This window comes from Amphiura filiformis, unplaced genomic scaffold (assembly GCF_039555335.1).
Source record: "Amphiura filiformis unplaced genomic scaffold, Afil_fr2py scaffold_23, whole genome shotgun sequence".
Classification (NCBI taxonomy): domain Eukaryota; kingdom Metazoa; phylum Echinodermata; class Ophiuroidea; order Amphilepidida; family Amphiuridae; genus Amphiura; species Amphiura filiformis.
The window spans coordinates 2,527,288-2,540,827 of NW_027305487.1; the positions used below are offsets into that span (position 1 = coordinate 2,527,288).

Below are 13,540 nucleotides of genomic sequence, written 5' to 3' on the forward strand. Positions count from 1 at the left end.
TTCTTTCTATAATCTGACTTAATTGATTAGATCCAATCATAAAATCAAACAATTTAAACAAAGTATATTATTGTTCAAATGATCAAAAGTTAAAGTGGGTAAGAGGTGATTATACCTTATACTTAATCTCAACTCACATGCAACTATATAATAGGTAAGGTGTAAGGAATCAATCAGCTCCTTTTACCCTAATTGTATTTTACAACGACTGATAAATGCTTAATTGAAAACAAATTGATGTTTTCAGATAATTCAATAATTGCAACTTATCTGAATGGGTAACATTGACTGATTCACAAAGCAATTTATTTATTTAAAAAAAATGATAGCCAAAAATATCAAATAATACACTGACCTATTTTTGAAGTAATTCACTCAAAAATAAATTTCAGTTGAAGTATTGTGATCAATACATCAAATCTTCAATCAATGTTGTGTAATTCAAAATCACATATTTAATATCCACACATATAACAATTTAAAATAAATTAAAGGTACTAGACCATAATTAACAAAATACAAATGCTTCGTTTTGATGAGAAACCTTTTCGTGTCTTTCAATATTAAATAGATAACATACACGAATAACAATTTCACATAATAATTAAATATCTTTGACAATGATGTACAAAATTCAACTGCTTCGTTCGATGAGTACCTGAGTTGAGTTGAATATTGGAGTTCTCAATTCATTTCATTTCAGTTCATTTCAGTTCAAGTCCATTATTTAATTTGAAAAAAAAAAATCAATACCGACATTTTTAAACATATTTAGTTGGAACCATGGTTCGTATGCAGCCGTCCTGGAATTGGTTGATGGTGTGCTGACCCCGAATCTCTACAGATTGGTTTTCTTACTTAGGGTGGCCAAACCGTCACTGATTACAGCTGATTAATTCACAGGGATTTGGTAACGGCAAACATTGTCTGGTTCATGATGGGATGAATCGGTCGAGAACTGAAACATTTAATAAAATTACCCAAGTGGTGATAATACAAGTACCAAAGTAAATCTTGGGATAATTTTTATCAGACTCATTTTTTTAATGACATTAAAATAATATATAATTACACATGATACTCATTCCATTCTATTCATATTACATGTATAAGTGCATGAGTATATCTCCAATTAACAATCATGTAAACATGCAAGTTCTTTGTTCTCCAATTTTGGCGGGAAATCTTAAACTTCTTTGTTCTTCAAATACAATCAATTTCCACCAGTTTGTTTTTAAACTTTAAAATAATACATTAAGAATAACAACATACAGTATCAAGCATGCATATAATTTAACACAATAGCAATAACAATTAAGAGTTTCATAAACTTACTTCATCCGTCAGTTTTGGTGACTTCCAATTCAGTTGCAGATCGCATTTCAAACTCACACCTCTGTGTGACTCCAACAGCTCTATCTTCACAACTCCATAGTGTGATGATAATAATTATGCCAACTTATACCACCCTCTCTGCCTGGGTACAATAAAACAATTGCAAAGCCTATCTTTGGCTTGGATAGGTCTTATACTGATATAAAACAAGAACAATTTTGTTCTCACAAAATATACTGATGATGCGATCAATTTTGCAACACACACACACATACAAAAATATTTTGTGTGTTCACTTGACCAAGTCTTGTCTGGAAGTAAGGACTCCCTCTTCACAATGTATGCTTGCCTACAATTAGTTTAACCTTATGCATATTTGATAGTGTTCTATTGTATTATTACACTTGACATAAAATAACAATAGATGAACAGAATAAGACTGATCCATTTTAATAAACAGGTAAATCACATGCCTATCAACTGGCAACTCTCAGCTGGTTGACCAAATCATGCACTAAGCTAAAGTTTTCCAAATCACAAAAAAATAAATGAAAGTTTAATTTTGGTATCTGTACTGACAAATAACTCCCCCCTTAAAAGAAAATGTGCCTACACATTTTGCTTCAACAGATAAAACAAAAATAAAATTTTCATCTAAAATGGAAAATAGCTTCGCTACAATTTTGGTTCTGGATTTCTGCATGGTTCTTATCCTGCGACTATACACCTACTCATGTAGTCTGCGCCTACGTTGTCCTGACCTTTGATGGACACAATTCTATATCTATAGGGCTGTAGAGCCAATGCCCATCTCATGATACGACCATTTGCCACAATCGATTTTTGGATGCACCGAAGGGGCTGATGGTCTGTTTCTAGAATGAATTCTCGACCGTACAAATATGGTTCAAATTTCCTAACTGCCCATATCACAGCTAAACACTCTCGTTCCATGACGGAGTATGCCTTCTGACATTTTGTAAGCTTCTTACTTGCAAAAGCAATTGGAAATTTCTCACTGTCAAAGTCTTGCAAAAGTACTGCCCCAACTCCTGTATCTGACGCGTCTGTCCGCAAAGTAAATTGCTGGTTCAGGACGGGCAAATGCAAAATTGGTGATTGTATCAGTTTGCTCTTGAGTGTCCGAAATGCTATGTCCTGACTTTCTCCCCATTCAATTTTGTTTGGCAAACCTTTCTTGGTTTTGTCTGTGAGAGGAGATGCAACAGCAGCGAAATTTGGGATGTATTTCCTATAGAATCCTATCAGTCCCAAAAATGACCTCAACTGTTTTTTTGTCACTGGACATTTTGCATCCTGAATGGCTTCAATTTTGTCACGTTTTGGCTTCACACATCCATGACCTACCACATGACCTAGGAATTCAATTTCCTCATACCCTACAAAGCACTTTGTGGGCCTAGCTGTGAGTTTAGCTCTTCTTAGCCTACTAAATACCTCTTTTACCTTACTCATGTGTTCTTCCCAAGTCTCGGTATGGATCAGAATGTCGTCTATATAATTGTCTACTTTAGTTACACCTCCAATAGAATTCTCATGATTCTGCTAAAAGTGGCTGGGGCGTTTACTAAACCAAATGGCATCATCTTGAAGCTATACAGTCCATTGGGCGTCACAAAGGCTGTGTATTTCTTTGAACTCTCAGCCATAGGGATTTGCCAATATCCCTTACTTAGATCAATTTTCGTGAAATAATGATCTGTTGCCAACTTGGCAAAAATTTCCTCCTGATCAGCAATAGGTTCAGCATCAAAAATCGTTTTCTGATTTATAAGACGCATGTCAATACAATAACGATCTGAACCATCTGATTTCTTGCAAATAACTAATGGACTAGCATATGGACTGTTGCTTCGTTCTATGATTCCCATTTTCAACATAGTTTGCACTTCTTCCTTTACCTTGTCCCTCAAAGCATGGGGTATAGGATAGGGTTTTCTCTTCACTGGTTCCTCATCTATTAGCTTAATTTCATGCTCACCTAAGTTTGTCTTTCCTGGAAGATCAGTTAAGACTTCGTGATAACTTCCTAGTAGTCTTTTTACTGCATTTGTTTGTGTCTCATCTAAGTTTTCACCTATATGTACATCACTCACCGATTCCTTGGGTTCCAAAGGAGGCAAATGCAATAGCTCCTCATTTGACATGGGTTTAAGTACCAAGGTATCCTTAAGTACCTCATCCTTCTCCAATGGTTCCGCTTCTATCACCGATGTACATACTACCTGGAAAATACCTTGCTCCTCCTGTATGCATGAGGAGGCTATCTCACCTTTTCGTCTTTGATAATATTTGAGTAGGTTGGCATGGAAAGTCTGCTGACGAGTGCCTAGATCTATCTTGTAATCTAACTGACTTACCTTTTCCACAACTGGAAATGGACCTTTCCAGTGCATGATCAGCTTATTGTGATCTGTAGGAAGGAGTAACAAAACTTCATCGCCCACTGCAAATTTTCTTGACCTGGCTTTCCTATTATAGATCTTCCTATACCTTGCCTTTGATTTCAGCAATTCTGCCCTGGCCAATTTACATGTCTCTTCAAGTCTCTCCTTCAGATCAATTACATATTGATAAACTGATTTGGTCTCAGGGGTTTCTACTTCCCCTGTCCACAATTGTCGTAATATGCTCATGGGTCCTCTGACAGTCCTTCCATAAAGTAACTCAAATGGAGCAAATCCAGTACTGTCCTGAGGAGTTTCTCTATATGCAAAGAGAAGAGGGGCAACATACCTGTCCCAGTCCTTGGGTCTCTCTTCACATATCTTCTTTAACAGAGCTTTAAGTGTTCCATTGAACCGCTCAACAAGACCATTGCAGGCTGGATGGTATGGAGTTGTGGTCAATTGCTTAATTGATAAGAGCCTACTTACTTCTTTCATCACATTTGATGTGAATTGAGCTCCCATGTCAGTTAGTACTTCCCTTGGAAATCCTAATCTAGTAAACATGACCACTAACTCTTCTGCCACTTTCTCTGCTTCTATTGACTTCATGGGACTTGCCTCTGGATACCTGGTAGCATAATCTACAAGGACTATTATGTAACGATGCCCTCTATCTGAACAAGGATGAATTGGACCTACCAAGTCAACTGCAACTCGCTATTTCGTCTATTGAAACTTCTCCACGGAGGACGTATGTTAATAGGCTCTGAAGTTATACAAGGAATAACGTGAACAATCTGAATATGAGCACTCACCCGAGACAACTCGATATGCATTCAAGTCAACCAAGTACTACTACAGCACACAGTGCACAGCACATAGAACCCGTTGTAACGGTATTTATGAGGAACAAGGATGTCGTAGGATACTTATCACGAGAAGACTTTAAAGAACAAGGACTACAAAACGAAGAAGTATATTTGGCTTTATGTAAGGTGATTAGACAGGAACATATAATAGCAGTCCAAAGGATTGGTGGCTTATGGCGGCTGTACATACAGGGTACACCCCCGCGTGTGAAACTACTGGCGGAAGGAGTGAACATTAGAGGTAAAAACATCCAAATACACCAAGACAACCCCTTCCTCCGTGATCGCACAGACACAGACACAGTCATTGTTCGTGTCTGTGAAGTGCCCCTATCAGTGGACAACTCAGATATAACTAAAAGGATACTCTCTTTAGGTGCGAATATTGTTGGGGAGTGTATGCATGAAAAACTTCGTGTCGGCGGTGAACTTGTAAATTGCCTGACGGGCAATAGAAGATTTGTTATCAAGAAACCCGTAAAACCACTTCCAAGATACATAAATGTGAACAATTTCAAAGCCAAGGTATACCATCAAGGTCAACCACAGATTAAGGACGTAGAGTGCAGCCATTGTCTAGAAAAGGGACATTATTGGGTTACATGTGGAAACCCGGAGAAATGTAAAGAATGCAGACAACCAGGACACTCAATTGATAGTTGTCCCCGAAAGGAGCAGAATGAAAATGTAAACAAAACTAATGCAGTGGTAAATGATCATAATGCAACAGATGAGCAACATGAAACGAACCAAAACAAAATGAAGGAGCAGAAGCAGCAAGAGACACCGTCTCATCTGCCAAAGACACCTGCCCTATCTAATCCCACCCCATCGCGAGACATGAGTGAAAGCAACAAATCTACTAAGGCTAGCAAGCAAAGTGTGCTAAAACTAACTGCTGGCAAGATTGCAATCACCAGGGATCCGAATTATGATAGAAACTCATCTGTGGGAAGGAGTGGGTACAAATCTGACCAGAATGAGACAGAATATTATAGTAATAATAGTTCAGATCTATCAAGTGATCAAGATCATTATCAATATTCCAGCTTAAGTGCTAAGTCTCCATCACCTGATCAACAAGGTGCCAAGAGAAAGCAGAAAGATAGCAAACAGAAGAAGAGGAGAAGCAGAGCATCAAGTAGAAAAAAGTGAACAATATAAACAATAGTTGAATGAATTTCCCATCTACTTTCAGAAGCATATGTATAATGTGCATTTTCTTTTGTTCTCTTTTAGAGCTTAAAAAAGAAAGAAAAAAAACAAGCAGAAAAGCAACAAAAACCCAAAACAAAGTATGTATATAGTATATAATATGTATAAGGTATATATCTGTAAATAATTATGAATTCGTGTAATGTTCATTTTATTTCCCTCAATGTTAGAGGGCTTAGAAATCAAGATAAAAGAAGAATTGTATGTAACTGGTTAAAAAGCCAAAAAGTTGATATATTTCTTTTGCAAGAAACTTATCTTGATCAAAGGTTGGAAAATGCTTTGAGGAAAGAGTGGGCGATAGAATCTTTTAGTTCGTTTGGAACATTTCACAGTAGAGGGGTATCAATCGTCTATAGAAAAGACTTAGATGTAAAAATCGAAAATAGTCATATTGCTGACGATGGTAGAAAAATTTTGTTGAATATGCTAATCCGTAACAAACCTTGCACTTTAATCAATCTATATGCACCAACGAAACAAAAATACAAAGATATTTTCTTCAAGAAAACATTTCATTGGATTAAAAGAAATGCTAGGTACAATGTTATTATTGGTGGTGATTTAAATTGTACTCAAAACCATAATAAAGATACTAAAAACATGAAAAGGAAAAATGTACCATGTAAATATCTGCAAAAATTATTAAACATTGTAATTTAATTGATATCTGGAGGCATAGATGGCCAGAAAAACGTCAATTCACATGGAGACAAATATCACTTGGTTTATTCTCTAGGCTAGATTATTGGCTGATTCACAAAGAGTTTATCGATGTTGTTAAAACTACTGATATTAGACCCTCTGTAAAATCAGATCATAATGCTATTTCATTAAAGTTACAAATGGGAAAAACAAATACTGGACCAGGTTTTTGGAAATTTAATTCTTCACTCACAAATGATAATAACTACAAAAAAGAGATTCGTGAAGTTATTTGTTCTTGCCAAAAGGATTGTACCCGGCAAAAATTATCCAATCAACTTACTTGGGAATTATGTAAAAGAAATATAAAAGATTTCACTGTAAAATACTGTAAAAAAAAGGCCCGATGTAAAAAAAAGCTTTTGGAGAAATTAGAAAATGATGTTAAAGAATTAGAAGAAAATGGATAATGTTGGAAATGTATTTAAGAACAGATATATTGAAGCAAAGTCAAAACTAGAAAAGCTGTATAAAGAAACTACTAAAGGAGCTATAATAAGGTCAAGAGTCAAGTGGTTTGAGGAGGGTGAAACCATTTCTAAATATTTCATGGGGCTCGAAAAACACAAAGCAACTAGAAATTCAATTACAGAACTTAAGTTAAAAAACGGTAAAAATATCACAGACACAGATGACATTCTAAATGAATCTGTAGATTATTATACTAATCTGTATAAATCAAAAGAAATAGAAGATAAAGATATTGATGCCTACATTAACAAAACTCGTGTAGAAACATTATCAAATGAAGAAACAATCGAATGTGAAGGGCTACTAACAATTGAAGAATGTACAAAAGCAGTACAAACACTTAAACTTAATCGATCACCCGGAATTGACGGATTAACTCCCGAATTTTATAAATGTTTTTGGTCTGATATAAAGGAAATGGTTACGAACTCCCTAAATGAAGTTTTTGAAAGAGGTACATTGTCATTCTCTCAGAGACGAGGGATTATCAACCTACTTTACAAAAAAGGTGATAAAACAATTTGGATAATTTTCGACCTATAACTTTGTTAAATTATGATTATAAAATATGTACTGCTGTGCTCTCAAATCGTGTCCAAAATATTCTTAAAAAGATTATAAGTGAAGAACAATGTGGATATGTTAAGGGTCGTTTCATTGGACAAAACATAAGAATTATTGAGGATGTTATTGAATATTGTAATGGTAAGAATAATGAATGCGCTATATTATTTATTGATTTCCAAAAGGCTTTCGATTCGTTGGAAATAAATTTTCTGTTGAAGTGTCTAAAAGATTTGGTTTTGGCTCGCAATTTTAAAATGGATAAAACCATTTATGCTAATATAAATAGCTGCATTTCAATGAATGGATGGTTATCAAAATCATTTGAATTAAAAAGAGGTATTCGTCAAGGCTGTCCATTATCGGCCTTATTATTTATTATGGCGGCGGAATTTATGTCAATAAATATTAAAGATAATGTAGATATTAAGGGTGTCTCTTTCAAAGAGGAACCAGACCTACAAATTAAAATTGTTCAACTAGCAGATGACACCACTGTATTTGTAAATGATATGGATTCTGTTAAAAATGTTATGGAAGAAATTGAGAAGTTCAGTTTTCTTTCAGGAATAAGTATTAACAAACAAAAAACTGAGGGAATGTGGCTGGGAATAAATAAACCCTCGAATTTAATTCCAGATTTTAAATGGACCGAAGGTCCAGTGAAATGTCTTGGTTTATATTTTGGGAAGGATAAGAAGATTACTGAGGACCTTAACTGGAAACCGAAATTGACCAAATTGCAAAAACCTTAATTAGCTGGAAAGCGAGAAAACTAACATATTATGGTAAAATAACGATTATCAAAACGTTGGGTATCTCACAAATACTTTATAATGCCAGTAATCTAAATGTACCAGAGTATGTTGTTAAGAACGTAAACAAACAAATTTTTAATTTCCTTTGGGGTTCAGAAAGAAAAAGGTTAAAAGAAAAACAATAACAGGTTATATGGAATATGGTGGTTTGAAGATGATAAACTTAGAGCATCAAATAGCTGCTTTAAAAATAAAATGGATTGCTAGAATTTTAGATGGAAATAACAATAACGCTATATGGAAGAAAATATCACAACATTGGTTCAAACAGCTTGGTGGCTTGTCTTTGATACTCGAGTTTAATTGTAATGCGAAAGACATAAAAGAAATCGTGTATGACAAAATGCCTCTGTTCTATAAAGAGGTTTTAAAAGCTTGGTATACACTGCAAAACAGACAAAGGAAAAACATTTCTGTAAACAATAATACTGTATTATGGGGCAATACAAATATAAGACATAAAAATAAAGTTCTTTTCTTTAAGGAATGGATTGATGCAGGTGTAATACGCATGAAAGACATTGTTATAAATAATAGGTTTTAAATTTAAATGAACTATCTCAAATTATCAAAAATCCACTGAACATGTTCTTATTTCACAAATTAATTCATGCGATTCCGGAAAACTGGAAAAAAGAGGTCAGGAGTAATTCTATGCCCTCCTGTAAAGAAAAATCGTTCACTATTTTTGAATTTCAGAATAAGCAATTTAAACATATATCCATTCTTGAAACGAAAGAAATTTATAGTATGTTAAATACTGATCTGGAGAAGCCTGTGTGTACTCAGTATTGGGAAAAACATGGTGTGTATGCAAGAGTGTGGGAAAAGGTATTTCAATTTAAAATTCGAAACAGAATTGAAAATAGATTGGGGCAATTCAATTTAATGTGTTATACAATCTTATTCCATGTAAAAGGAATTTGTATTTATGGAAACTTAGTAATTCAGATACATGTGACTTTTGTAATAGTACAGATAATTTGGAACATTTCTTTATGTGTTCAAATAACAACGTATTCTGGATTAAATTTTCAAACTTTATTTGTCAAATGGAAAATTGCAACTTGTTTAAAATAAACCTGGAAAACATTTTATGTGGGTGGGATATTGAAAATAATGAAAAACATTTAGCTAATATTTTAATTGTCTTGGGGTGTTTTGCTATTTACAAATCTAGAATAATATACAATGATACTGGAAAATCTGTACCTATATTGATGTTATTTATTCAGGAAATAAAAAGAATTGATCAAATAATGTTGAATACAAAACGAAAACTGAGGATAAATATAGATAAAGAAAAATGGAATTATAGTAAAATATATTGGAATATTAAGTAATGATACTACATTTATAATAATGGTAAGAAGAAAGAAAAAGAGAAAGAAAGAATATAGAACATTTCATAAATAAAGGCGTAAGCTAGACAATTTATTTGTCAAAGATAAAAAAAAAACACTGCAACTCGCTCAAATGGTGTATCAATCACTGGCATCTCTCCTAATGGTACCTTGGTTACACGTCACTTTGGGATAGTACGCTGACAAATATCACATGAGTGACAATACCTTCTAATATCAGCTTGTGCTCCAGGCCAATAAAAGTTTGACAATACCTTATCTGAAGTCTTCGATGGCCCTTGGTGTCCACCTAATATGGATTCATGTGCAAGTTTCATTACTTGAGTTCGAAATGTCTGCGGAACTACAACTTGCTTGAATGTATCTCCAAACTCAACATTGGGTGCCTGAAATTGTCTATACAGAACTCCCTTCTCGACAATGAACATTTGCTTACTATCATTTCTTCCTACCTTCTCGATTCTCTCCTCAGCTAATGCTCTACATCTGTTTAATGTGAGGTCTTCTTGTTGTGCTCTTTTTAACTTTTCTACAGTTACCTCTTCACCGTCTGGTTCCACTACCTTAAGTCCTTTAAAAGGTGTCCCTTTCTTTAGAGTCTGACTTCTAGTTTCTACTGCACAACTTACTTCAGTTTTCTGCACTTCCTTCTTCTCAACTGAGAATTGTCTCTGTGTTGTATCTTCCTCTTCACTACTATATAATTTGAAATCTGGATCTGGATCATTTTCTCCCCTTGCACCTTTTATACTTCCAACTACCAATTCACATACAGGAGTTGCTGTCACCATAGCGTTTACAATACCTGTATACCATGGAGTATGAATACTTATCCTGGCTAAAGGAAACTCTCTGACTGTCATATCTATTAGATAACACTTTTCTGTTTCACCAGTGTATTGTTCTTCTGACACTAAGCTGGACTTAATAACTATACCACCACATCCAGAATATCTTAATACTTGTACCTTGGTTGATCCTCCTACTAGTCCTTCTCCTATTGCTAAATCACTCAAATTCAAGTTGCATGCTGCTGATAACACTGGCAACTTATGTCCACAATCTAGAGTTACATAAGGTTGTCCATCCACCATTTTCACATGTGGATCTCTGTCTGTCATGGGTACCATACAACAAGCTACTTGTGTTTTACCTGTGCCCTTACATGTGTCACACTTTTTACACTCTCCATTACCTGTCACCTTATCCTTGGTTCCTGGAGTAGCAGGTGCTTTCTTATAAACTGTACCTCTGCCTACAGGTTGACATCCAGCTACAATGTTTTTCCTTCTTTTGGTACATTCCTTTGCCACATGACCTGGCTTGTCACAAATAAAGCATTTATGTACATTTACTGTAGGAATCCGTTTTTGTATATGTTCAGTTTTGGACATTTGACTCTGGTGTTTGTTACTCTTTGGCTTATTACTTACAAGTTGCCATCCACCAAGTGCTTCGATATACTGCTCTGCCATTCTTGCCATCTCTTGTGGGTCTTTTGGCTTTCTTTCTTTTAAGAAGGTGGACAACTCTATATTAACACTTTTTATAAACTGCCCCTTTAGTAACAAATCTACCAAACCTTCATAGTTCTTGTTGGTTCCTGACAATTCTATCCATCTGTTTAGGTAGTTTCTTACCCTTGTGATAAACTGTGCTGGCGTTTCACTTGTGTCTGGTTTTGCTGACCTGAACTTCACTCTAAAACCTTCCTCAGTTAATTCATACCTTTTTAATATGGCCTCTTTCAACATATCATAATTATTTGCATCAGTATCGCTTAGAGTTGCATACAATTCCAACCCCTTTCCTGTTAAAAGAGTACTCAAATTAATTGCCCACTCATCTTTTTTCCAACTTTTTTTTGTTGCGTATCTCTCAAAACGATGCAAATATGCATCCATGTCATCTTTCCCTTCCTGAAAAGAAGGCAATTTTGGAGCCTTGGCTTTTTCATGATGTGTAGGAGTTGACCCATTACTATTACCTTCATTCTCTTTCTTTACCTGTTCTAACTGCAACAACAATTGAACCTTTTTCATTTCCATTTCTTGTTTTTGCATTTCCATTGCAAGCTCTTTTTCTTTCATAGCATGCTCTTTTTGTTTTGCGATTTCCTCTTTTTGTTTTGCGATTTCCTGTTTCTCTAAAACTGCCTTTTTAAACTCTCTTTGTTTCAATCTAGCCTCTCGTTCCGTATCATTTTGCTGCTTAATTCGCTCGCGCTCTGTAGCCACAAAATGCTGTAGGTCTTTTCCTTCATACCCATATTGAACACCTATTTTTGTAAGTTTTTCAATTTCTAAAGTTGTTCCTGCGATGGCAATGGTTTTGGATGGATCATAACAACAATTTAACAAAACACTATCAAAAATGGCATAAAATTTTCAAGTAAAGAAACAAGTGGAAATTACTTTTACCCTTGCTCAATACATAATTGTAATTCCAAGCACTGGTATTTACTTTTAGTTCCAACAACAAGGAAACAAGGTGGTTTTCCTTTGTTCCCACAGGTGAAGAAACTGGGAATAATTTTTCTCAACCCAAACCTACCACATCACACTTTGTTGTTGTGAAGCTAGCCTGTCTTGGTCCACAGATGAGTATTGAAGTTTGGAACGCTCTCTGCAACTGTTGAAAAATTCAATTGAATCACAAACTTAGTAACTTTGCACACAATATAAAATAACTTGTGTTCCCCACTCTTATTGTGTCTTACATACCAATGCTGTTTTAAACTCCCGGACGAGCCCCCAGAAAATGTCACATCCGAAGGATGAACATGTTGGATTATAATTAAAAACAGCGGTACTGTTCACACAAATAAGAATTAGGAACACAAGACAACAGTAATTTAAATCTTTAAATGATTATTTCATTTAATATGTTCTTAGATTAGTATATCTTCTGTTGTTCTTTTATATTATCAAAAGTGCATTTACATTATAACATTTTAAACTACATACATACAACTTCTTTCTATAATCTGACTTAATTGATTAGATCCAATCATAAAATCAAACAATTTAAACAAAGTATATTATTGTTCAAATGATCAAAAGTTAAAGTGGGTAAGAGGTGATTATACCTTATATTTAATCTCAACTCAATGCAACTATATAATAGGTAAGGTGTAAGGAATCAATCAGCTCTTTTTACCCTAATTGTACTTTACAACGACTGATAAATGCTTAATTGAAAACAAATTGATGTTTTCAGATAATTCAATAATTGCAACTTATCTGAATGGGTAACATTGACTGATTCACAAAGCAATTTATTTATTTTAAAAAAATGATAGCCAAAAATATCAAATAATACACTGACCTATTTTTGAAGTAATTCACTCAAAAATAAATTTCAGTTGAAGTATTGTGATCAATACATCAAATCTTCAATCAATGTTGTGTAATTCAAAATCACATATTTAATATCCACACATATAACAATTTAAAATAAATTAAAGGTATTGGACCATAATTAAAAAAATACAAAAGCTTCGTTTTGATGAGAAACTTTTTCGTGTCTTTCAATATTAAATAGATAACATACACGAATAACAATTTCACATAATAATTAAATATCTTTGACAATGATGTACAAAATTCAACTGCTTCGTTCGATGAGTACCTGAGTTGAGTTGAATATTGGAGTTCTCAATTCATTTCATTTCAGTTCATTTCAGTTCAAGTCCATTATTTAATTTGAAAAAAAAAATCAATACCGACATTTTTAAACATATTTAGTTGGAACCATGGTTCGTATGCAGTCGTCCTGGAATTGATTGA

The 13,540-nt window shown here is 34.3% G+C and overlaps 1 protein-coding gene across 1 annotated transcript; it reads right to left on the bottom strand.

Annotated features, from left to right (window-relative positions):
* Positions 1-2,870: 2,870 nt before the first annotated feature.
* Positions 2,871-4,355, bottom strand: LOC140143561 (uncharacterized). Its single transcript, XM_072165385.1, has one exon. The coding sequence runs from the start codon at positions 4,353-4,355 to the stop codon at positions 2,871-2,873; it is 1,485 nt and encodes a 494-aa protein (XP_072021486.1).
* Positions 4,356-13,540: the final 9,185 nt, after the last annotated feature.